This window comes from Gracilinanus agilis, chromosome 5 (genome assembly GCF_016433145.1).
Source record: "Gracilinanus agilis isolate LMUSP501 chromosome 5, AgileGrace, whole genome shotgun sequence".
NCBI lineage: Eukaryota > Metazoa > Chordata > Mammalia > Didelphimorphia > Didelphidae > Gracilinanus > Gracilinanus agilis.
In genome coordinates, this window is record NC_058134.1 from 12064148 (window position 1) to 12089948 (window position 25801).

General features: G+C 43.5%; 1 protein-coding gene across 1 annotated transcript in view; it reads left to right on the forward strand.

Moving 5' to 3' along the window:
- Window positions 1-25801, forward strand: part of ITGB8 (integrin subunit beta 8) — a 96586-nt gene that overhangs the window by 32547 nt on the left and 38238 nt on the right. Inside the window, exons 3-6 of the mRNA XM_044678852.1 lie at window positions 12822-12996; window positions 21432-21678; window positions 23075-23240; window positions 25344-25502. Of these exons, the coding sequence (XP_044534787.1) occupies window positions 12822-12996; window positions 21432-21678; window positions 23075-23240; window positions 25344-25502 (747 nt within the window). The remainder of the gene's footprint in view (window positions 1-12821; window positions 12997-21431; window positions 21679-23074; window positions 23241-25343; window positions 25503-25801) is intronic.

Below are 25801 nucleotides of genomic sequence, written 5' to 3' on the forward strand. Positions count from 1 at the left end.
TTATCTCACTGAATGGGGGAAGTATTTAGAGGAGGGAAGAATCAGAGATTTCAACCTGGAAAGAACTTCAGAAGCTTTCTAGTACAACCTCGGCATTCTAAAGATGAATAACGGAAGCACAAGGAGGCTAAGTGATTTGCTGGGAGTTACACAGCACATCTGGGTCAAAGGAAGGATTTGAACTCAGACCTTCCTAACTTCAAGGCCATTTTTCTATCCATTATACCATGTTTCCTCTCTGAAAGACTTCCTACTGGCCTTAGCAGATGACTCGGCATCTCCCATGGGAAGAACAGTATTCTCACTTCATGTGACCCAGAAATACTCTAAAATTTGAATTTTAACATTTCTTTAGAGATCACTAGTTATAGTCAGAGAGTTAGAATCTGGAGACTCCTTAGGGGACATCTAGTCCAGGGGTTGTGTATCGTGGGCCCCTTTTGGTCGTGTCTGGTGGTGTCTGTGGAGCCCTTCTCAGAATCGCGTTTTTAAATGCATAAAATAAACTGTGTAGGATTACAAAGGAAATTAATTATATTGAAATACACATGAGATATTTTGCCAAAAAAATAAGTTTACAGACTCCCGTTTTAAATGCCTGCTCAATTCCCATCTTCTTGTTTTATAGGTTAGAAAAGCAGGGCCTGATAGATGAAGTTATTTGCCTAAGGTCACCCAGGTAGGATTCAGAAAATTCAAGATTCCACTCAAAATCCAGGGCGGTTCGAGTTTGCCACACTCTAAGAGGTCCCATGTCTTTTTCTCTCTGGGCTAGTGCTTTAATGCTATTCCCAGATAGCTGTCACAAGTGCCAGGAGGCCATCAGCTGTGGTATGTTTTAGCCAGAGTGGTTTGGAACAAGACTGAAAATTCGATACAAATTCCAGTTCTCAGCCAAAATTCTTTATAGCCAGCTATGAGCGCTATAGTCATGGTGGAGCTGGAACTAGGGCAGGACCTTTGGGTCTTCGCCCTAGGGCTCTGATAGCACTTGAACTTTTGCACTCAGAATTCACTGAGATTAGCTCCTGACTCAGAAATGAATCTAGTTAAAATAAGAAATTACCAGAGAGGGGCTATCATCATTCAGTCATACCTGATTCTTCATGACTCCATCTGGGTTTGGGTTTTTTTGACAAAGATACTGGAGTGGTTTGCCATTTCCTCCTATGGTTTGTGTTAAGGATGAGGAAACTGAGGCAAACAGGATTAAGTGACTTGTCCGGGGTCACACAGCTATCATGTATGAGATCAAATTTGAACTCGGTTCTTCCTGACAATAGACCTCGTACTCTATCCATTGCACCACCTGGCTACCAGAGAGGAAAAGTTTGGTATAATCAACAGAACAAGCCTTTGAGTCAGGATGAGCTTAGTTCGAGTCCCATCTCTGATAGGAACTAGCTGTGTAAGGAAGGTACTTAATCATATGAATTTTAGGCCACTCTGATTATGAGGCGCAGAGAAAGTGTCAGACAGCATTGACAGAGACAGTCCCTTCTCCATTTGTCAGTTAATAAATCAGAGATCTGATCCAAAAAACAAAAAACAATAAACAGTTGCTGATGATATCCTTGAGTTCCCCTCCATCTCTACTCTAATGTAGTGAATAAAAACTGACTGAGACCTACCATGTTTTGGGTGCTGTAGACATGAGGGAATCACTGAAATGGAGCTGCCCCTCTTCCTCACGCATTCCCACTGGGTTCGCTCAGCTGGCAGCAGCTTTCTCATCGGTAGCCTCCTGTCACCCTGCCGCATGCCTGATTTCCCCTCCCTGGTACAGCTTCAGCTTTCAATGTCTCCAGAAGTAGATTTGAGGCTCTTTTCCTCACACTCACACCAGGAACCAGTCATTCATGCTAGCTTTGACTCATGTCTCAATCAAAGAAGAAAGAGACAGAAGTTCCTTCTCTGGCTTCCTGCATTTACCCTGCCTAGTAAGAGTGGTGGGTCAGGACTTTTTCCCAGCAGAGGCCGTGCTGATATGGCAAGAGACGTAGCCATGGATGAGGACGGTTGCTTTTGACCCTTCAGAAAAAAAAAGGCCAGGTACGCCAGTATGGGGTGACAACATGGGAATTATGGAGAGGGAGGCAGTCCTAGCTGAGCCTCTCCTAACCCTGTAGACCTGGGAGATGTAATTGCCAAACATTGGCTTAAAGCACAAGGAAACAATAACATGTTTAAAAAGATATTCCAGCTGTGGAACATGGAAATAATGTGAAAATATTTTTACCTTCCTCTCCTTCCCCTTCCCTCCTCCCAATGATTTCCTTGTCATCCCTCTGGGAGGGCTCTCTTTGCTTGTGGAATAATTATAATTGGCAAAGATAGGGATGCTATTAAAATAACTATAAGATGTCTTTTTCTTGGGTTCTTCACATTCCCTTCCTAACCTTTGCAGGAGGTATGAGAACACACTGAAGTGCTCTTTCTGCCTTTCCTGTTTGACCCATTTCCAAATCGTGCCTGGAAAGATACTCAAAGGGCAGTGAGATCAGAAATGTCATCTTCTGGGTTCAAATGTAACTCCTTGAGGGCAAGAATCATTTTGTTCTTGTTCAGGACCTAACACTGTACTTGAAACCTAGAGATAAGGATAAGTACTAGCCTTCTGATGCTATGAGGGACTCTCCGATGGAGAAACTCTACCAGTGTAGATAGGAACCTCCTCCTCTCCAACTTGTTCATTAAGAGAGTTCCCAGAGCTCTGAGAGCCTAAGTGGCCTGCCTACTACCACATACACTGCCCATCTTTGGATTTAACCACCAAAGGGGAGAACACCTCTAATTCTAAGAGGTCCTAACCCTCCTGTGCTAGAGTGAGTAACCAATCAGAATTGAAGCACCGCCCCCTGCGCTTTCTATGAGAAGCGTCTATTGTGATTGGACACACAGGCTAGGGGAGGGCACTGGAGGTGACCCATGGGGGACCCCTTTAAAAGAGGGAGTTGAGTGAGTGAAGCTTCTCCTGGTTTGGTGAAGGGGACCTGAGGGAACTTTGCTGGTTTGTGACTGAGACTGTTCCACGTGGCGAGTTTAAAGCCTGAATCTTCCTGAGCTTCTATTAAGAAACTTCCTTTTATAGACTCTGTGAATGAAGTTTGTTCCATTCACCTCTGGGCCTCAGGCCCTTTAACCCTGGGCTGAGGGTTAAGATCTACCTGGATTAATGAGTGAGATAGATTCTTATTTTCTTCCTCTCTCTCTTCTCATGTAAATAAACTTCCATAAAAGTCAATTTTGATTTGAGATTATTCTTAATTGAGGATTAATAATAATTCAATCCTCTGGCGACCATCTTTAATATACTGAACCCATAAAACCTCTTTTTCACCCTTACAATAGACAATATGTTTCAGAGAGAGGATTTGAACTCAGGATGTCTCGAAGCCCAAATCAGCTGCTGATCTATGACCTCACGCTGAATCTGTATAAATGCTTGTTCATTTATTGATTGTATGGTTTATTCAAAGCTCAGCTTTGGTACCTCTTCCTACAGGAAGCCTTTCTTAATGCCATGGCTATTAGTACTTTCTCTGTCTCTAGTACCTATCTATACATCTTTTTGTTAACACTGTTTCTCTCAGAGTGTAATCTTTTTGAAGCTAGAGACTGTTTGTTTGTTTGTTTTCCTTCTTGACTTTACATTTCCAGCACCTAGCACAGTGCCTCACACTTTGTGGGTGCCTAATAAATGAATGCTTATTGAATTGAGTCATTAAAACAGAAAAGGCAGTCTGATGTGTTAGACAGAGAGCTTGCTGGAGTAGATGTTTTCCTTAACTGATTTGCTGGTGGTTATTCAGCAATATCTGAAAGAATTTAAGACTGAGGCTTCTTGACCCCAAGCATCTGGTTGCAAATTGGAAAATCCAGGTGGCTCTGGTCACTCTAGACTGAATAGCTCCCTCGGTTTTGGACCGGAATTCTCCATTCCCCGTCAGATATTTCAGGACATGTAGACCTAGCCTTGAAGTTTTTCCTCTCCAGTCATTCCATCTGGTTTTGTTTCTTTGTTGTCGTTGTTTTCTAATAGAGACAATACCTCATGGAAACATCTGATCCTGGATTATTTTGTTTACAAATCATGTGCAATTCCTAGAGAAAAATGCCAGGGGGAATAACATTTACCATATGTCCTGCCTCTCCCCTGAAAGCCCTGGGCTAGGTGGGCTCCTCTCAGAGTGGGGGGGGGGTACTGAGATTGCATTCAGGTTGGGTCCTTTGGACACACTAGTGTCTCTCATGGCACTGTACATGCCTGGATATTCTCTAGCTGTGTGTGAGAAAGCTCTGGAAAGACAAAACAGAGGAGCAGAGGAAAATGGCAGGCACCTCTCATTCTGCCACATCTTCTATTCCTGCCATGTGGGGAGTTACGAGAAGGGAAGGAGGAAGAAAGTTCAAATTATGAGAACACTGGTTTAGGTCATGATTCAGCTGATGTCCATTGTTACCTATGAAATGTGGCATATTCTGCCCTCAGACAGGGGAGATCTCATTTGTTTGATACCCTCTGAATTGGTTTGACGTTCTTAAAAATATTCCTACCATGAGCACTAGCAAAGAGAGATTATGTTCTGTGGTAGAACGAATATTGCTGTTCTAGAGACTGGAAGACCTGTATTCAAATCCTGGCCCTGATGTTTATGAGTTTTAGGACCTTGGACAAATGTCTTCCCTTCTTTTTCCAGGAATCAATAAATGATTGGAGGTTCTATTCTGTTGTGATCTGATGATAGCAACAATATTAGAGTATCATTTTTTATTTTCCACTTCTTCATGCCCCACTTAAGGAAGGGCAGGAATAAGCTTTAGGGCACCCTAAAGGAGGGGAGCCAGGAAGAGCTAGGGTCTCAAGTTCATGCCTTGTGAGGAATACATTGTTAAAGGAACAGAGGATGTTTGGCCTAGAGAAAAGTTTGGGAGTGAGAGGAGTCCTGTTATTTTCAAAGATTTAAAGGGCTCACTTTGTAGAAAATAATTAAACTTCTATTTGACCCTGTAGTAGGGAGTGGAGTGGGCTAGGAGAAATAAGAAATTTAATTTTTTTTTTTAGAAAAATTTTTTCCATGGTTACATGATTCATGTTCTTACTCTTCCCCCCAATCCTTCCCCCCACTAGCTGATAAGGATTGATTTCTTCATGTGTCATTGATCAAGATCTATTTCCATATTATTGATAATTGTACTGTGATGGTTGTTTAGAGTTTACTTCCCTAATCATGTCCACATCAACCCATGTGTTCAAGGAGTTGTTTTTCTTCTGTGTTTCCACTCCTGCAGTTCTTCCTCTGAATATGGAGAGTGTTCTTTTCCATAAATCCCTCAGAGTTGTCCTGGGTCGTTGCGTTGCTGCTAAGTAAAGAAGTCCATTACATTCGATTGTACCACAGTTTATCAGTCTCTGTGTACAATGTTCTCCTGGATCTGTTCCTTTCGCTCTGCATCACTTCCTGGAGGTCTTTCCAGTTCACATGGATCTCCTCCAGTTTATTATTCCTTTGAGCACAATAGTATTCCATCACCAACAGATACCACAATTTGTTCAGCCATTCCCCAATTGACGGAAAATTGGAAAATGATATGGGAGAGATTAGGTTTAAATCAACATCTCACACCCTACACCAAGATAAATTCAGAATGGGTGAATGACTTGAATATAAAGAAGGAAACTATAAGTAAATTAGGTGAACACAGAATAGTACACTTGTCAGATCTCTGGGAAAGTAAAGATTTTAAAACCAAGCAAGAGTGAGAAAAAATTACAAAATGTAAAATAAATAATTTTGAATACATTAAATTAAAAAGTTTTTATACAAACAAAAACAATGCAACCAAAATCAGAAGGGAAACAACAAACTGGGACAAAATCTTTATAACAAAAAACTCTGACAAATGCCTAATTAATCAAATATACAAGGAGCCTAAATCAATTGTACAAAAAAATCAAGCTATTCTCCAATTGATACATGGGCACGGGACATGAATAGGCAATTTTCAGATAAAGAAATCAAAAGTATCAATAAGCACATGAGAAAGTGTTTTAAATCTCTAATAATTAGAGAAATGAAAATCAAAACAACTCTGAGGTATCACCTCACACCTAGCAGATTAGCTAAAATGACAGCAGGGAGAGTAATGAATGTTGGAGGGGATGTGGCAAAATTGGGACATTAATGCATTGCTGGTGGAGTTTTGAATTAATTAAACCAACCATTCTGGATGGCAATTTGGAACTATGCCTAAAGCGCGCTGAAAGATCACCTGCCCTTTGATCCAGCCATACCACTGCTGGGTTTGTACCCCAAAGAGGTCATAACGAAAAAGAAATCGACAAAAATATTTATAGCCGTGCTCTTTGTGGTAGCAAAAAAACTGGAAAAATGAGAAATTTAAGCTTGATATTAGGAAAACTTCTTAACCATTTGGACTGTCTTTATTTAGAAAGAGCTGTCTCAGAAGTGAATGAGTTCCTCATCATTGGAGCTATTCAAGTAAAGCGAATAAGGCATCAGAATTGTCCAATAGATGGAGAGAATTCTTTTTCAGGCAGGAAAATGATCTCAGAGATCAACTCATCCAACCTTAGGCTACTCAAAAGACTTGCCCAGTAATATAGGCAGTAGACAACAAAGCAAGATACAAACTCAGGTCTTCAGACCCTGGAACCAGTGGTCCCTTTTTCTTGGACCAGATAAGATTGATGACTGTGAAAGTGGTTTCTATCTTTGGCAATTCGTGATTCTGGGAAGATATTGAGCCCTAGGGCACCTTACCAAGGCAGATGGATTGCATTTTCCACTAGAGCCAAGCACTTCTGAAACACAAACCCATCTATTTATATGAAAATGACATTTAAATTTAGATAAACAGTTTCTCTGACATCAAAGCAACTGTTCCTTCTTATATGTGAGGACAATTTTATCAATTGCTATGGCAAAAACAACAAACAGATTTCCCTAGTGGTTAAGCTTCTGGTGATGAGGTGGCTGGCTCCTCTCTTGCCTAGGCCTGTCCTCAGACAACAGTCAGAGGCAAGGACTCAAAGTTTCTCCAGATTGGAACTTAAGTAAAACTTGAGACAAATGTTGTAGCAACAATTAACATTTCTAGAGCCTGTTTGGTGATGATGAAAACAATATCATCATCATCATCATCATCATCATTATCATATTTATAGAGGGAGCAGTGGGTGGCTCAGTGGATTGAGACAGACCTAGAGACAGGAAGGTCTAGGTTGACCTTAGATATTTCCTAACTGTGTGACCCTGGGCAAGTCACTTAACCCTCATTGCCTAGCCCTTACCTCTCTTCTGCCTTGGAAACAAAACACAGTATTGATTTTAAAATGGAAAGTAAGGGTTTAAATAATAAATAAATAAAAATTTAGAGAGCACCTACCATGTGCCAGGCACTGTACTAAGCACTTTACAAACATCATCTCATGTAACCCTTACAACAACCCTTGGAGGTATTATTATTTTCCCCATTTACATTTGAGGAAATCAAGGCAGATGTTAACTGACTTGCCTAAGGTTGCACAGCTAGTGACTGAGAGTTGCTAGTAGTGGAGTGGATAAAGTGCCAAGTCTGTAGCCATGCAAACTTGAGTTCAAATCTAGTCTCAGACACTTAATAGCTTTGGGATCCTGGGCAAGCTTTCTCATCTGTAGGAAATGGCAAAGTACTTAATTATATTTGCCAAGAAAATATCAAATGGAGTCATGACTGAATAACAAAAATATGCCTAAATCTGGAATTGAACTCAGGTCTTCCTGATTACAAGCCCGTCTCTCTATTCGCTGTGCCACCTAGCTGTATTTGAGAGCAGAGAGGTAGGTAGTCCTTGCCCTCAATAAATACATACAACCTATCGGAGAAGACTTTACACTGAAGAAGTGGGGGACTATGGATATAGAATGGTGTGTATGTTGTTCATTGGTTTTGCTGAGTTTTTAAAAAATCTTTATTATAAAAGAAAGTGCACTGTGTAGGAAAGGAGTGTATGTGAATGAGATGTCTGAGCATGAGTTGTTGGTTTGTTTGGTTTGTTTTCTAATAGAGAGAATGCAATATGTCTGTAAGTATAGTTGATAAAAGGTAAGCAGTAATAATAACTAGCAGTTATATGGCGCCTGCTCTGTGCCAGACACTGTGCCAGGTACTTCACAATTTTAATCTCAATTGATTTTCTCAACAACCCCAGGAAGGAGTTGCTCTTACTGTCCCCATAAATCTCCTGTTTCCACAGCACATCACAGTTTTTAATCACTTGTCTTGCAATGGTCCCAGAAAGTGGGTAGTACACGGATTGGAATATCCATTTTACAGAAAAATAAACTAAGAGGTAAATTTGCTTACCTATGATCACATAACTAGCATCTGAGGCAGGATTCAAACCTTGATCTCCTTGGCTCAAACCCCAGAGTTACAGCTACCATTTCACCTAAAAACAATTTTTTAAACCTTGACTTTCTGTCTTAGTAGCAACTCTAAAACAGAAAGGAAAGAGCTAGACAAACAGGGTCCAGTGACTTGTCTGGGGGCACACAACTAGTAAGTGTCAGAGGTTAGATTTGAACTCGGGTCCTCCCAACTCCCGGCCTGTCACTTTATCCATTGTGCTACCTAGGCTGCCCCTGATATCATAATTAAAAGGAGATCAAAACAAGAACAGGAAAATTTCATGCTCTCTGGATCACTTTGACATGAGATCATCAAGGAAGACTTCACAAAGGAGGTGGTACCTGAGTTGTACCTTGAAGGAAGACCAGGATTAATTCGAGGCAGAGGAGAAGAGAGAGGGCACGAGAGAATGGGCTGCAAGGATGCATGAGCATCATAGAGTAAAGGACAAGATCAGAGGACAGTTAGTAATAGCAAAGTAAGAATATAGAATGCCTGGAGAGAAGTCATGTGGAATGGCCTGGAAAACAAAGTTTGTAGATTTAAATGACAGTCAGTCAAACAAGCACCCATTTATTTATTTATTTATGAAGCACTTACTATGTGCCAGAATCTGTGCCAGTCTCGGGATACTCCTGCCCTCAAGGAGCTCACGCTCTAATGGGGCTGACGACCTGAACAAGTTGGTGAAAGGTAACCTCAGATGGGGCAGGCGAAGGACTGCCTTTGCTTTAGCCTCTATTTCATAGGGAGCCAGTGATGATGTTTGCCAGGGAGATGAAGATGGCAAGACTTGGGCATTAGGAAGATTGTTTGGGTGAATTTGTGGATGGCATATCCTGGAGGCAAGGAAGGAGGTCAGTCAGGAGACTGTTGCAGTTGTTTTAGTGATGGGGATCTGATCTCCAGTGGTGGAGTGGGAGTAGAGAGGGGGAATTGGGTGCCAGAGATAGGGGGGACTTGGCTCCTCATTGGTAGGGCTGGGGGTGAGGGAGAAGGATGGATCTAAGACTAAGGTTTCAGTCTTGAGTGCCTGGAAGAACAGAAGTAGAATCAAGGAAGAAAAGGGAAATGAGGGAGAGGGAGGACTTTTTAGGGAGGGGGAGGAGATAAATTATTCTGCATACATTGAGGTTAAACTGCTGACAAGAGACATCCAGGAGGCAGGTGGAAATAAGGGACTTCAGCCAGGGCAGAAATCAGGGCAAGGCATGCGGAACAATCAAAGTCAAAACCATCAGTGATCCCAGAGGAAAAGATGAGATCAGAAAGAAAGAGACTATAGAAAGAGAAGAACCAAACATGAGTCAAGTGACTCAGGGGATGCAAGAGTCTTGGGGAGGGAGAAGAGAAAGGAGATTCTGGTGGCGTGGTCAGACAGGTTGGGAGAAAACCAGGGCAGTGTTGGCCCAGACACTGAGTTGGAGAGAGGCCAGGAGAAAAGATCCCAGAGTGGTAGGAGGAAAGGCTGAGGACTGAGACAGGGACTCTCGAGTGAGCCCTTAGATGGTCTGAGCTCAGGGCTCCCCACCTGCCCCATGTGCATTTCCTGCTGCACTTTGTTGTGTCCTGCACCTAATGTGCCTTCATTGTAGCTCAATACAATGACTTTTTAATAAGCACTTTGTCCAGCCAAGGCACAATGCCAAGTGCTGGGAGCAGAAAGATGAGTCAAAAACCAATTCCTGGCATCAAGGAGCTTTTATTCTCTGGAGTAAACATCCTAATGACTAACATTCACATCATTCCTTAGTATTTGCGGAGCCCATCCCCAACCATTTTATATAGAATACCCTAGAAAGTGACAGATATTATTAGAGTGCTATATTTAGTTAGCATTGTTAATGTTATTGTTATTTGATGTGATCTTCACAGAAATCTTGTGAGGTAAACGTTGTGTTTTGTATTGTCCTATTTTGCAAAAAAGGGGAAATGAAGTTTGGAGAGTTTAATGAATAGCCCTGGGCACACACAACTACTAAATATTTGACACAGGACTGCGATCCAGATTGTCCAGAGTTCAAATCTGTGTTTTATTGAAGAGTCAACATTGTGCCCAGTTACTCAGAAGAGTCAATAAAAGATCATTTGAGGAGAGAGACCATAAGTCTTAACCAGAAGAATATCGATATCTATTCTCCAGATCTGGAGCTGAAAGGTCTGACCCAATCACTTTGGCAGAACAGTTTAAGAACTGACTGACATTCTCAGATTTGTCATTGAGGGGGGTTAGCATTCTCTCTCAGGCCTGGGAGTGATCTGCCTGACAGTCTTTGAACCAGAAAGTGGACTTGTCATGCTTGGGAGCTTCGAAACAAATGAACCAAGAGCTGCTCCCCAATTAATAAATGGGGAAAAGGATATTAACAAGCAGTTCTCATGGGAAGAAGTCCAAGCAATCCATAGCCATATGAAAGAATACTCCAAATTACAGATAATTAGAGAAATGGGAATAAAAGTAACTCGGAGGTACCACTTCACACCCATTAGAGTAGCAGAGTTGACAAAAAAAGAAGATGATAAATATTGCAAGAGCTACAGGGGAAAGAGGCTGTTTAATGCACTGATGATGGAGATGTGAAATAGTCTGGCCTTTCGGAAAGGTAATTTGAAGCCCAAATGTAATGGGAAAGATGCATTCCTTTGACCTAGCAAGACCTCTTCTAGGCCTGTGTCCCAAAGAGAGCAAAGAGAGAAAAGGACCCATATATACAAAATTAAAATACAAAAGAAAGGAAGGAAGGAAGGAAGGAAGGAAGGAAGGAAGGAAGGAAGGAAGGAAGGAAGGAAGGAAGGAAGGAAGGAANGAGTGGTTGACCATTTCCTTCTCCAGCTTATTTTATAGATGAGGAACTGAGGCAAACAGGGTTAAGTGACTTGCCCAGGGTCACACAGCTACTACATGTCTGAGGCTGGTTTTAAACTTGAGTCTTCCTGACTAACATAATAAATGTTTAATAAATTTCTGTTGACCGAGTTTCAGCTCTTCACCCACTAAAAGGGAATAATGATACCTGTAGCGTCACCAACTAGGCTTGTTGTAACACAGATGTGATTACAGATATTTCTATGTGTATTGTATATTTATGTATATATATTTGTGTGTATATAGTTTATATATATGACTATATAGAAATGAATTTTCCTCTAGAAGTCCCTGAGTAAGAATCTAGTGGGAATCTTTCTCTCACTAGCACACACACACACACGTATCTCTTTATACACATTATATATATATATATATATATATATAAAATACATCTGCATAAATGCACTTGTATCATTTTATAACTTTCAGATGCTGCCTATATAGATATCAGCTATTATGACTATTATTCCCATTTTTTTTACATTTTTAAACCCTTAACTTCTGTGTATTGGCTCCTAGGTGGAAGAGTGGTAAGGGTGGGCCATGGGGGTCAAGTGACTTGTCCAGGGGCACACAGCTGGGAAGTGTCTGAGGCCGGATTTGAACCCAGGACCTCCCGTCTCTAGGCCTGACTCTCAATCCACTAGGCTACCCAGCTGCCCCTATTATTCCCATTCTTAAACTAACTTCAAGCTTATAGTTTTAAAGCTGGGAAGCTCCATAAACCTTGGCAAGTCTCACTCTGTATTTCATGTGTGATGACACTAAATGCCAGAGTTGAGGAGCCTTAACTCAAGCCCTGGAGCTAATTAAACAATGGAGCCAGAACCAGAATCGAGTCCTCCTACCTCTTGAGTCCAATGGCCTTTGCTCGACATCGTGCTGCCTCTTGTTTCTTTTTCAGCTTGGTTTGGTGCCTGCTTTCTGGATGCAGAATCGATATTCCCACACCAAGATCTCTAACAAATGACCAGTTGGCTTCTCTTTAAATTCTGTTTCCTATTTGGAATGAACCAATGTTCCCCCCTGGTTAAATTTCTTTCCCCGAGCAAATATTTAGGAAGCATTAACAAGATGATCTTGTACTGTGATTAGCTAACGGTATTTGATATACGTAGTCCTGGTTTTTGTAAATATGGCTTGTTCAGAGAGTTCTAATTCAATGAATTGCAGTCAGCATTCCTCATTCTCTCATTTTCTAACTAATTGCTCATTTAATTCATGTTTAAACTTGGAAATGACCATTAATATCAATTGGAGAATGGGTTTGCCAGTTTTTCTTGACCATGGATACCTATTGTGGGTTCTCTGTAGAATGTAATCTCCTTGCGGAGGGGGACTCTTTCATTTTTTCCCAAGAGTCTGGCTCAATGCCTGATACCTGAATTGAATAAAACCAAATTAAATTCTCTGGCCATTTGTATCCCCCCAGGTGTTCCGTGTCCTTATCCCATTTCTCGGAACACTCATTTGGCTTTCTTTGAGTCAGACAGATGTTGCATGCCTTAAAACCACCAGTGCTTTTGCTTCTTAACAGGATTTCATGGCTGGAGCGTCAGCGAGTGAACGTTGTGACATTGTTTCCAACTTAATAAGCAAAGGCTGCTTGTCCGATTTTATAGAATCCCCTTCAGTTGGCGTGACGATACCCAGTGGAAGTGAAGCAAACACTCAAGTCACCCCTGCAGAGGTGCTCGTCCAGCTGCGGCCAGGTGAGCTGATTTCCATCATTCCTTCGATTGTCTTTATTGGAAGCTACTTGAAGCTTAGTTCCAATGGCGTCTATTGACTTACTGGTTGAGGAGAAGGTGCTCTGATCTAGGTCAGGGGTTCCCAAACTTTTTTGGCCTCCCACCCCCTCTCCAGAAAAAATATTACTTGGAGCCCCCTGGAAATTATGAAACTATTTATTGAACTCGGAATAGAATGTAATACAAAAAAAGTGTGGCCATCACCATCTCCCTGGATTGCTGCAGCACCCACCAGGGGGCGGTGGCGCCCACTTTGGGAATCACTGATCTAGTGTAAAGGGCTCTGAGTGAATGATGAGGAGAAATGGGCTGTAAACCAGGCTTTACCATCAACTGACCGTGTGACCTTAGGAAAGGTAATTCACCTCTGTAGTCTTTAGGTGACTCAACCAAATTAGCCCTGAACCCTAACTGTCCTAATAATCTTAATCATCATAGTGGGTTGTTTTTTTTTTAAATTTAGTTAATTAATTGATTTAGAATATTTTTCCATGGTTTCATGATTCATGTTCTTTCCCTCCCCTTCTCCCAAAGCCCTCCTGTAGCCAATGAGCAGTTCCCATCATTTTGGTTTTGACAGCAGCAGATGGAAAAAAAAATGTGCCTCCATCTTTGAAGAAGCTTACCTTCTAGTTGGATAGGGAAATTGTATACTGTGGATGGGAGGAACCGAGAGTAGGAGCCCCCAAATGCCGAATACCAAATGGGGGTTGGATATGATAAAGGCAGGAATTCTTGAGGGTGTTCTTGGGAAGGCTTTTTCTAATGCATGGGAATTATTGATCACATTCAGCAAACACATATTAGGTTGACTACTTGATGCTGGGCTCTATAGTAGGTCCTGGGCATATAACGGCCAAAATAGAATAGCTCCCACCTTCTACCAGGCAAAAGCAATGAGTATGCAGGGAAAGAAACAGAAACTATTTGGAAAGGAAGTGCAAAGTAATTCTGGAGGACAAAGTTGAAGTCCACGATTCCTCCACTGGTGTGAGTGCTCCTTCCACAGCCAGGTAGCATATGTAGCGAGGGCTGTACTTGGATGAAGACAAGGTCAAGACTTGCCTCGGACATAGATGGATTTGGTCACCGTAGGAATGTCGCAGTGCGTACTTTCGGTGTCCCTGGCTCAATAAGAGCTCTCCATCATGGGTTCCTTTTTTGTCTGTTTGTTCACAGACTCTCCTAGTCTTCATTCCAGAACTGAGACTTTGTGTAGAAGTTAGATTCTGTGTTCCTATGGAATATCAGGTCATTTGACAATGATCTGGGTTTTCTAGTTTTCTCTGGAAGATTTCACTGGGTAGTAAGTGCTTTGTTCTCCAAGAATCTCGGAGGGACCTCAAACCAGGGAGCTGCAAACTGTCAATATAGCCCTCGTGGTCTAATATAGGGCCCTACTGCTCTTCGTTTTGCAAGCTCTGACTCCTAGTGTGGACCTGAGTAATAACAGCTACAAGCTTTCCCCTGGTTCGAGCTCCAGTCGCCAGCTGCTGGGCCCAATCCTTTTCAGCTACCTGGAAAGCTCTCTAGGCTGAACGCAACAGACCTGCTTATTGGCCCAAGGTGGGAACCTCCTGCCCCAGGTCACTCAGCTGCTCTTTGACCATCTTCATTCTTTCTTCTGTTTCTTCCAGGTCAGCCGTATTCCACCACTACCCAACCTAGTACCTTTCATATGCTCACATCCTTTGAATTATCTTCCTTCCAAACTATTTCCCCTTCAGCTTAAGACCCAGAGAATCCTTTCAGCCCCCTGAATCCCCAGATAAATTGGGTCCTTTAAAAATGAATTTCCTCAGGTGTGTCCAAGCCGACTGAATCATGACTCACTGGCGGCCTCAGCATCAAAGGTTCTCAACCTGGAGTACGTGGCTGCCCCGAGGATTTGCTAAGAAGACATTTCAGAGAGTCCGTGAATTTGAATGAAAAACAATTATATCTCATGTTCACTGGCCTCTACCTAAAATTTAACATTTCCTTCAGTTGTTTAAAAACACCATCTGCTGAGAGGTATCACACTATCCTCCACCAGCCTGCCAGGAAGTCCATGCACAGGGAAGGGGAAGAATCCTCCAGCTATATTCTATTCACAGCAATCTTTCTTCTCAGCCATCTTCTCCCTTCTGTGGCCAGACTTTAGACACTTTGCCAGCCCAGCCATCTTTATCTCCTACCTCTTCTGTCCAGTGACAGGGGCCTCCTGGCTGTTCCACAAACAAGACCCTCCATCTCGAGGCTCCAGGCACTTTCTCTGGCTGTCTCCTATGTCCAGAATGCTCTCCCTCTTCTGCTTTGACCAATTGGCCTCACTGGATTTAAGTCCCAACTCAAGTTTCATTCTCTACAGGAAGCCTTCTTTAGCCCCTCCTCATCTCAGTACCTTTCCTTTGTTAATTATTTTCTATTCATCTTGTCTATGTACAGATTTGTTTACTTACTTTCTCTCTTTCCCGTTAGACTGGGAGCTCCTTGAGGACAGGGACTGTCTTTGCCTCTTTTTATGCCCCCAGCATTTGGCCCTGTGCCTGATATATAGTAGGCTCTTTAACATGATCTCATTGATTAACTGGCCTTATCTGGTCTTCCAGTGCTCTAGCAAGTAGACTGGTTATCCTGACAACGAGAATAGATAGAGCATCTATTGCCATGCATAACACTAATGGCTGGGGTAGCTAAGTGGCATAGTGGATAGAGCACTGAACCTGGAGTCAGGAAGAGTCATCGCCCTTAGTTCAAATCTGTCCTCAGACTTTTATTAGCTGTGTGACCCCGGGCAAGTCACTTCATCCTCTTTGCCTCAGTTTTATCATCTGTAAAATGAGTTGGAAAAAGAAATCACAACCCATTCCAGTATTTTGCTAAGAAAACCCCAAATGAAGGCACAAGGAGTTGGACACGACTGAATGACAACTGAAACGCTAATTTCTACCAACTCATCCAGGTGCTCTCTCCTCACCTGTCTAATGAAAAGTGGAAGAATCACAGTAAAGTATGAAAGTAGTTGGTCATCGCCTTTGGGTGATCCATGTACAAATCCCACCTCTGACAAACTGGCTGTGCGCCGATGCACCGTCCCTCAGCCAACATTCTAAGATTGATCCACTAAATCATTCACACGGATTCCCTTCTGATCTGCAGACTGCACGGGCATTAGGGAATTCCCACTGAAGGAAGTCCCCCATGCCTACAAAATCAGAGCTCCATTCACTTATAAACGAAGACTCCTTTGACCCTTCGGCAGCAGCACAAGGCAGACCTCAGTCTCCCATTAAGCCTCACCCATGGAGCCACCTGCTCCTTCCAGCTTCCTTCTGAAGTCCCCAGTCTCCTCTCAGACAATGTTAACACAAAACAGCTGCTCATCACTCATCGCAACTGGATTATATTTGGCTTCCTCTGGCCCCAGACAGACTGGGAATAACAGGGATGCGGCCAAATCCCCACATGAATTGGGGGAAGTATTGATTTCATTTCTCAAGCCTGCCTCTTGGTGCTCCCCAACTTTCTGTCTCATCCATCAAAGCTTCCGTAATCCGCGTCCTTTTCCCTCAGGACGTTGTTGGTTGACAGCTTCAATATCTTGATAAGCGAAATCTCCTTCCATTGTTCCTGTACTAACAAAGAATGGCGATTGCTGCACAGTGTCTGGATAGATCTTCACAGGCGGCAGAAATTTGTTTTTAATTACGGAGAAGTGCTAGAGCAGATTTGTCCAAGTGCCGACCCGGGTTCTCATTGCTCAGAATAATAGAGGGAAACAAGAAAAGGTTTGGAGTCACGTGTTGTGAGGCCCGGTTCTGTGACAGGGGAGCACATCAGCTTCCCTCTCTTGCCATTAGGTTCCTCTAAGGAGGGAGTTGAGCTAGATGAGCTCAAAGATTCCTTTGCACTCTAAGCCCTATGGCTGCTGGGTGGTTCGAGGGATGTAGAAAACTTCATTGTGTCAGTGTAGGTAGTGGAGAGCCCCTGTGTCTCAGCCTGGCTCTCCGTCCACTGAGCCGCCCAGCTGCCCTCAGAGCCACTTCCTCCAATGGCACAGGCCACCCACCTGCTCTGGGTCAGTGCCACTTCTTGGGCCTTTTTCTTGATGCAAAACTTTAACCTGAATCTTGGTCATGTTCATCCATTGCTCTTACTTCTTCCCCCGGAAGCCAAAGGGAATATTATACCTCACCCCTTTTCAGGGAAAGCCCTTCAGTATTCATACCTCCCTCATGTCTTCATTTTTCTGGCTGAACATCCTATTGGGCAGCTAGATGGTCCAGTATACAGAGTGCTGAGTCTGACATCAGGAAGACTTCCTGAGATCAAATCTGGCCTCGGACACTTACTGTGTGATCCTGGGCAAGTTAACTTTGTGTGCCTTGGTTTCCCCTTTTGTAAAATGAAATGGAAAAAGAACTAGAAAACCACTCCAGTATCTTAGCTCTATGACCCCGGAAAAGTCATGTAAACCCTGTTTGCCTCAATTTACCCACCTGTAAAATGAACTGGAGAAGGAAATGGCAAACCAGTCTGGTATCTTTTCCAAGAAAACCCCAAATGGGTTCACAAAGAGTTGGACCTGACTGAGACAACTGGACAATAGACAGCTACTGTTCTTTCAGTTGAGCCCTATGGGATATGAACATGAGACCCTTCCCATCCTAGTCACCTCCTTTTTCCTTCCTTAGTCAAATATGACTTTGGCCTACCCTTATTCTCACAGTTATTAAAACAGAATTCTCTCATTCCCTTCTCACCTTCCTTTGCCTGGGACTCAGACAACCATCTAAACCACGCCATCTATATAGTTTGAATCTATTTTCTTTTTTTTTTAATTGAGTGTCTTTATCTCATTCAGGCTGGCAGTGGGGCTGCTCCTCATGAGCCCAATTTTACTGATGATCAGCCCCAAAGATTTGACTTGCTCCATTTTTTCTCCAATCTGAACTTATTTATCCATCTTTTAGGCAGCCTGGTGGATGCCCTCTCCTCCTCCCCCCAACCATGGGCTTACCATATTGGTGCTGGCTTTACTTTGGCACTTGATGGGTCTCCCTACTACAGCTCAGAACTTCCTGGCTTAAGCAAGTCACCAGACTCAGCCTCCCCAGCAGCCAGACTTAGAGGCAGGTAGTATCACCCTCAACTAAATTGGAATTCTTATCCTTCTGTGTGCCATGATCCACTTGGGCAGTGTGGTTGAGCCTATAGGCCATTTCCTAAAAGAATGTTCTTAAAAATTCAGAATAAACAAAGGAAAACAATTATAATAAAATAGTTTTTAAAAACTGGTTTTAAGGGGGCAGCTGGGTAGCTCAATGGATTGAGAGTCAGGCCTAGAGACGGAAGGTCCTAGGTTCAAATCTGGCCTCAGACACTTCCCAGCTGTGTGACCCTGGGCAAGTCACTTGACCCCCATTGCCCACCCTTACCACTCTTCCACCTAGGAGCCAATACACAGAAGTTAAGGGTTTAAAAAAAAACACTGGTTTTAAATATCCGTGTTCACAGATCTCAGATTAGGATCCCCTAATCTAGATGGCCCCTGAGATCTCTACCAACCCTCAGTTCCATCCTTAGAGAGCATCACTTTTCACTGGGTATGCCTACCTAAAATTTTTCCTGTCTGTCTCAAATCCTGTTGTTAATAGCTTTGAAAGGTGAAGTATGCATGTGAATCCCAGGGACAGAGTTATATCTTAGACTAGCTTAGATTAAAGGTCAGAGAACTCAAGCCTCTCCCCTCTTTTACAATTGAGTAAACTGAGGCCAGGAAAAATTAAATGACTTGCCAGGACCACATGAATAGAAAGTAACAGAGCTAGCACTCACATGTAGGTCTTCTGCCTCTAGATCCAATATTTTCTTCCTATCGAGCCATAATCTTTCTAAATAAAAAGAAATGAGAGAAAACACAAGGGGGGAAAGGATAGGTAATGACTGGTTTTCCTCTTCATTTCTACTTGTCAGCAAACTATTTCCATTTTTTCTAGAATATTTTTAAACATTCTGGAGCAATTGGGCTCAAAGTTAGAATTAATTCATTTTTGTTTATATGATGACATTCACTGGAGTGAAAAATTCATATCAAATATCATATCAACTCCCATGACTTTTATGAGAACCCATCCCAAAATTTGAGCCAACTCACTGGATATGTTGTGGAGTGGATTCTTGGACAAGTGGGGAGGTTGAGTAAGGTGGCTTCTGGGACCCCTCCAACTATTCTATGATTCAGCTTATGATTTCTCAACTTCGGATTTTACCTCAAAAAAAGGAATTCTTAGGAATGAGTATTCCTTAGCTGGATTTTACATTTTAGGGTTGTGCCTATTCCTGTTCCCTAACTCCCAAATGGTGCTACCATTGCCTAGAACATAGGAGATATTTAACAAATGTCCATTGAATTGATCATGCTATCCTAGCATCCTAATGTTATAATAATGACACTCAAAATTCAGGAAATATGGAAAATTCCCTGACCAACAGCCATCAGAATTTATGAGTTTATGTAGCTTGCAGTCTGAGGGAAGATAACTGTTTTTCAAGCTTCAAGTGTAGTCAGTCTCCAGCTCATTGTCGGGAACCATCTCCTAATAATCATCTCCATCCAAGAGTAGGATGGGCTACCTCTGGAGGTGGTGATCTCCTTGTCATCAAAGGTCTTCAAGTTGAGACTAGAGAGCCAGTTATCAAAGATGTGACACTGGGATTTCCTTTCAGATCTATGTGAGACTTGATGATGACCAAGGCCCCTTCCAATCTCGAATTCCATAATATTCTGTGAGTCTGAGAAATGGAGTCATAGAGAGCAGGAGGGATTTCCCCAACGTCTCATAAATAATGAGTGGAAGTAATGTTACTGCTAGAGGATTAGGGTAGGTTGGAATTGGGTTTTAGGATCTGACCCCAGACCCCCAGGCTTAAAATTCAGGGCTCTTTCTGCTAAAGTCCAATGCACTTTTAAAAAAGAAATTGTGTTATTATTTTCAAGCATGTCCAATAATTAGAAGAGTGAAACATTACATCGTAGAAGTCATTAGGGAATCCCTTTACTGAATAGACAAGGATGTCCTGTAACCAGGTAAGTCAGAAGAGACTTCTTCAATCTGGGAACAAATCTAAGAATAGTTGCTGTTGTTTCTCTTCTGGGTGTCAAGCTTTATTCCAAGAAATGCCGCCATTTTGCTTAAGAAACTTCGTCTTTAGAGAAGAGGGGAAGGGAATAAGCATGCTATAGCATCCATTATTGACCAGGCTCTGTGCTAATTGCTTTATTAATATTATCCTATTTGATTCCCACAACAACTCTGGGAAGTAGATGCTGTCATTTTCCCCATTGTAATATTCTGTGAGTCTGTGAAATGGAGACATAGAGACCAGGAGGGATTTTCCCAACGTCTCATAAATAATGAGTGGGAAGTAATGTTACTGTTAGAGGATTAGGGTAAGTTGGAATTGGGTTTTAGGATCTGACCCCAGATCCCCAGGCTTAAAGATGAGGAAAGTGTGGCAGATAGAAGTGACTTGCCCAAGGTCATATGGTCAGTAAGTATTGGAGGCTGGATTTGAATTCAGGTCTTCCTGACTCCAGGCCTAGCTCTCTATTCCCTACATGACCTACAGGTGACAAAAGGGTAAGCTTCTACTTTAGGACCTGTCAAAATGCTCACAAATCATTTTAGAACTGATGAGCTTTCCCCGGGTACTTACAATTTAAATCAGCAAAAGACTCTAGAAGGACTCCGGATCATAGTCTAGTTTTTCACAATAAGGAATCGCATTGCATATGAGTGTTGCAGGGAATCCTTCGTGATCCCATAAATCCAGAGCAGCGGAGATGTGTTTAAGCAGAGGAGCCTTCCTGGCACCCCAGGAATGGCATCCCAAGGCAACCCCCTGCTCTGACGATACAGAAAGACAATTCTGCCTCCATACCTGGCATGGATGGATCTTCTGGACACGAGTGGGAGTTCCCACGCAGTGTGTTCCAGAGGCGATTGGAGAGAACAGATTCTGCAGACAAGGGAGACCTTATCAACATCTTCTTAAAATGACATCCTAGGGGACAGCTAGGTGGCTCAAAGGATTGAGAGTCAGGCCTAGGTTCAAATCTGGCCTAGCTGTGTGACCCTGGACAAGTCACTTATCCCCACTGCCCAACCCTTTCTGTTCTTCTCCTTTGGAACCAAAATACAGTTCTGATTCTAAGAGAAAAGGCAAGCATTTAAGTTGAACAGAGACATGTGAATTTATTTTTTGGCTCAGCAAGCCTCATAAAGTTATTAGAGATTCTTCCGTTTAAGAGTGGGTGGCTCCCCGCTTGACCGTCTCCCCCAGGAGGCCGGCCATTCCATGCGGAGAGAAAGCTTCCCTATGACCACGTGTGTTGTTTTTCTTTCACTCAGGAGCTGAAGCGAGTTTTATGATGAAAGTCCAGCCTCTGCAGAAGTATCCTGTGGACCTTTATTATCTCGTTGATGTCTCTGCCTCCATGCACAATAACATCGAGAAGCTCAACTCTGTCGGAAATGATTTATCCCAGAAAATGGCATCTTTTTCCCATGACTTTCGACTTGGATTTGGATCCTACGTGGATAAAACCGTGTCTCCCTACATCAGCATCCACCCTGGCAGAATCCACAACCAGTGCAGGTGTGGCTGAGGCTCACGATGCTCCGGGGGTGGGGGGTGCCCCGGTGGGCAGCCCAGGAGGCAGAGCTCCAGAGCACCTGCTGCTGCTGCTGGTCTTGCTTTCCTTTTAAATGTTTGCAAAAGGGGCAGCTGGGTCGCTCAGTGGATGGAGAGTCAGGCCTAGAGATGGGAGATCCTGGGTTCAAATCTGGCCTCAGACACTTCCCAGCTGTGTGACCCTGGGCAAGTCACTTGACCCCCATGGCCCACCCTTACCGCTCTTCCACCAAGGAGCCAATACACAGAAGTTAAGGGTTTAAAAAAATAAAAATAAATAAATGTTTGCAAATGCAAGATTTAGAAGGCTTGGCAGAGAAAATGGCTTTTGTGTGATAAGTTTCGGGGCTCTTGGCACCATGGTTAAGGAGAGTCAGAGGGAGGGAGAGGAGGAGGAGGATAGACAGACACTTACTGGCTATGTGGCCCTGGACAAGTCACTTAATTCTATTTGCCTCAGTTTCCTCATCTGTCAGAAGAGCTGGAGAAGGAAGTAGGAAACCACTCCAGTATCTTTGCTAAGAAAAACCCAAATAGGGTCATGAAGACATGAATGAAAACCACTGAACATGGATATACATACATGCATGTACATAAAGGTAGAGGCATGTGCCTACACACATAAATGTGTGTATAACATGTACATGTGTGCCGTGTGTTGTGCACACAAAATTATATGTGGCTCTCTATGCATATAGTCATAGGTCTGAGGGTTCTTAGACATTCGTGTGTGTCCTGGCCTTGGGAGTCTGGTGAAGCTAACGGACCCCTGCTCAGAATGATGTTTTCAAATGCATGAATTTCGATAGATTTGTAAGGGATAAAAGCAGATTGAAATACATCACAAAAGATATTTTTTTTTAACATTTATAGCATCCGGACTGAGATCCTCTGTTAGAAACAGATCACACACACGTTCCCATCCTGGCTTTCGTGCGCATTCATCCTACCTCGCGCAGTGGCTGACCTGAAGCATCGGGGCTGGGATCCCCCCGGAGGAGGGTGGTAGCCACAGCAAGGAGGCCCGGCACCCCCTGGGGCTGAAGCGCTGTTTGCCAGACGGCGTGAAGCTGTCTCGGTTCGATGATTATCACGGGGTCCAGAGAGATTGTCATTGCTCTGATCATTTCCAGAATTCCACTATTTCCCTCTGGTTTCTCCCCCCCTCCCACTTTGGGTATTTCTTCCTGAATTTCAGCATTCACCAATAGTGGTTTCTGTAATTTCAAGGCTATTCCACAAAGCGATGAATGGGAGGCTGGAGCTTCCCACGGCCGCCTCCCTGTGCTTGGCACTCGGAGAGCACTCTGGGAAGCCCGGAGGACACTGAGCGCCTTGTTTTCTCTCCCTGTGACTGCAGCGACTACAACCTAGACTGCATGCCTCCTCACGGCTACATTCACGTGCTGTCCCTGACAGAGAACATCACCGAGTTCGAGCGAGCGGTGGACAGACAGAAAATCTCCGGGAACATCGATACACCCGAAGGAGGTTTCGATGCCATGCTCCAGGCGGCCGTGTGCCAGGTAAAGGGGTGCCCGCAGCATCGGGGAAGGCGGAATTCTCAAAGATCAGGCGACTTCAGGATTATTCTCCCTTTGAGCCCAAAGCAGAAAGTGTGGATTCATAGTCAATAAGGCATTGGCAGACTCAAAGGCTGGGTCAACTAGAATGAAATTAAAATTAGTTGGAATAAATGTATAATCCTCCGCTTCAGCTTAAAATAGCATTAATGTTGCGGGAAAGAGCTTTGATACCTAATCCAGCTCCTGGGACGTGCCTCCAGCACGCTTTCTCGGCTCACTGCCACCTTTCAGGGTGGATCCCCACAGGGTGAGCGACTGCTCTTCCCCTCTGTCTTCGGGGTGTAAACTTGAGGGTTTCTAATGTTGTTTCCCACAAGCCCCCACCCTCTACCACACCAGTGACCACTTATCCCCCCAATACGAATGAACCACTTACAATATTTAATGAAGAGTTTGGTAAAATGAAAAGCCGAGGAAAGGATAGCGAAGCTCTGAGATTCATAGCGGAAAATGGCAGCAGAACTCGGCCCCCTCCTTTCACCCAGGAACACGCCGAGGCTCAGACGGCTACTCAGGGTCCCAGTCAGTAACAACAGAGCTGGGATTCACGCCCAGGCTCTATGACCCCCCCATTCTAAGGATGGAATGACAAAAACCTGCCCCAGCAAAGCGGAGTAGGGCGGCTTTCCCCATCGACACACCACTGGTTCCTGGAGAGAGTGGCTTCAAACTCTTCAGTTGTCGAGGCACAGCATGCCCCACTCCATGTGGGGCCCCTCTCCTTCCTATACAGACAAAAGTCCTGAATTTACTGCTCAAACATCTAGGAATCCTCGTGATGGTATGCCAAGTGGCCACGGGTTACCTCTTCCTTAGCGTTGGGGCTCCCTTTTTCTCCTGGTGGATCTCCTTTCCAGGTGTGGCTCAGCTAATGAACGAGCTGCCCCCTTATTGACAGGACCCAGTATTTCAACTGCCAGGATGATTCGCTGTTGGGGGCTGAATCTCTCCTCAAGACTCTCTAATGCAGGGGTCGGCAACCTTTTTGGCTGTGAGAGCCATAAACGCCACATTTTTTAAAACGTAATTGCGTGAGAGCCCTCCAGAGCTCACGGTGCCGCTCCTGTAATAGCGCCTGAAAAAAAATCGACTTTATGGCTCATGCAGAAAGAGCCAGATCTGGCCCTCAAAAGAGCCAGATGTGGCTTGAGAGCCATAACGTTGCTGACCCCTGCTCTAATGGATTTGGCCATTGGGGTAAAGCAACTGACTCTATTTGCCGGACTTCTGATGGTCCTTCTGACCATAAAGCTCATAAAAGTTATACCTTTTGTAAAGTGACCAAGTTCTGACTCTGTCATTCGTCTTTGAGCTCTTGTAACCAATTAGAAAACTCCTCCTCAGGACACAGCACCGGCCCCTCAGGCATTGGTGGCCAGCAATGGGCTTCCCCAAGTTCACGTGTTGGGTTGGAACCAGCAGGGAATGTTGTACTTGCTCTGAAGACTGGCCTCACTGACTAGTTCCCTATTATATATCGATGGGGGCGTTTGGGCTCCCGTAGACAGTAAACATGATGCAGATACCAACCTTAGATCGTCTGGCTCCTCCCGGTGTGCTTCCTTCCCCACTCTTCCATAAATAACTCAGTACTTTCTATCAGAGACAAGGGCAAAGTTAGTAATGGAGGAGGGAAGAAGAATGAAGGCAGAGTAAAATAGCTTGGTCTGTGGATGACGTAACTCATACACGGTCTCTTAAAGGCTTTGCCCGAGTTGAAAATTCTTAATTCTTTTCTTACATGGATTTAGGAAAAATAGCTTGACCTACAGAGATGAGAATCACAGAAATTTGGTTAGTAGGGACAAGCCAGTCATTTTCTACCATGCGACCCCACTGTTGAATTCTTTATAAAATAAACCAAAATTTGAAAAAGGAGATATACAATTAAATATACATGCTAGCATGAAGTAGCGGTGCTCTTTGATTGCATCACTCACTCCACAGTTCTTGGGTCCCAGGATCGTCAATTAGATATATGCAAAGCTAAGACAGATCCTCAATGGTTTCTAAGGGCTGACGGCATGTTTATTTTCACTTTAGAGTCATATTGGTTGGCGCAAGGAAGCTAAAAGGTTGCTTCTTGTGATGACAGATCAGACTTCTCACCTTGCCCTTGATAGCAAACTTGCCGGGATCGTGGTGCCCAACGATGGAGAATGCCACTTAAAAGACAACGTCTACGTCAAATCCACCACCATGGTAAGGGGCCGTTCAGCTCTTACTCATCTCTGCTCTTTAGCTGATGTCTCAAGTGGGGACGATTCGGCTGTTCTCTTACATGGAAGTGACCCAAACAAACCGAAGACAGAGCCAGGAAATGTAATGAGATAGGACCTAAGGAATGATGGCTCTTCTTAGTGGTGATTTGTAAAATAGAGTCAAGAGTCTTAGGGAATCATTAGTAGCTGACTCAGGCATATAAAGAAAAGTGGGCTATAATTTATATAACGGATCACTTACATGTGTTAAAAGAGAAAGAAATCAGCCTTTTCTTTGTG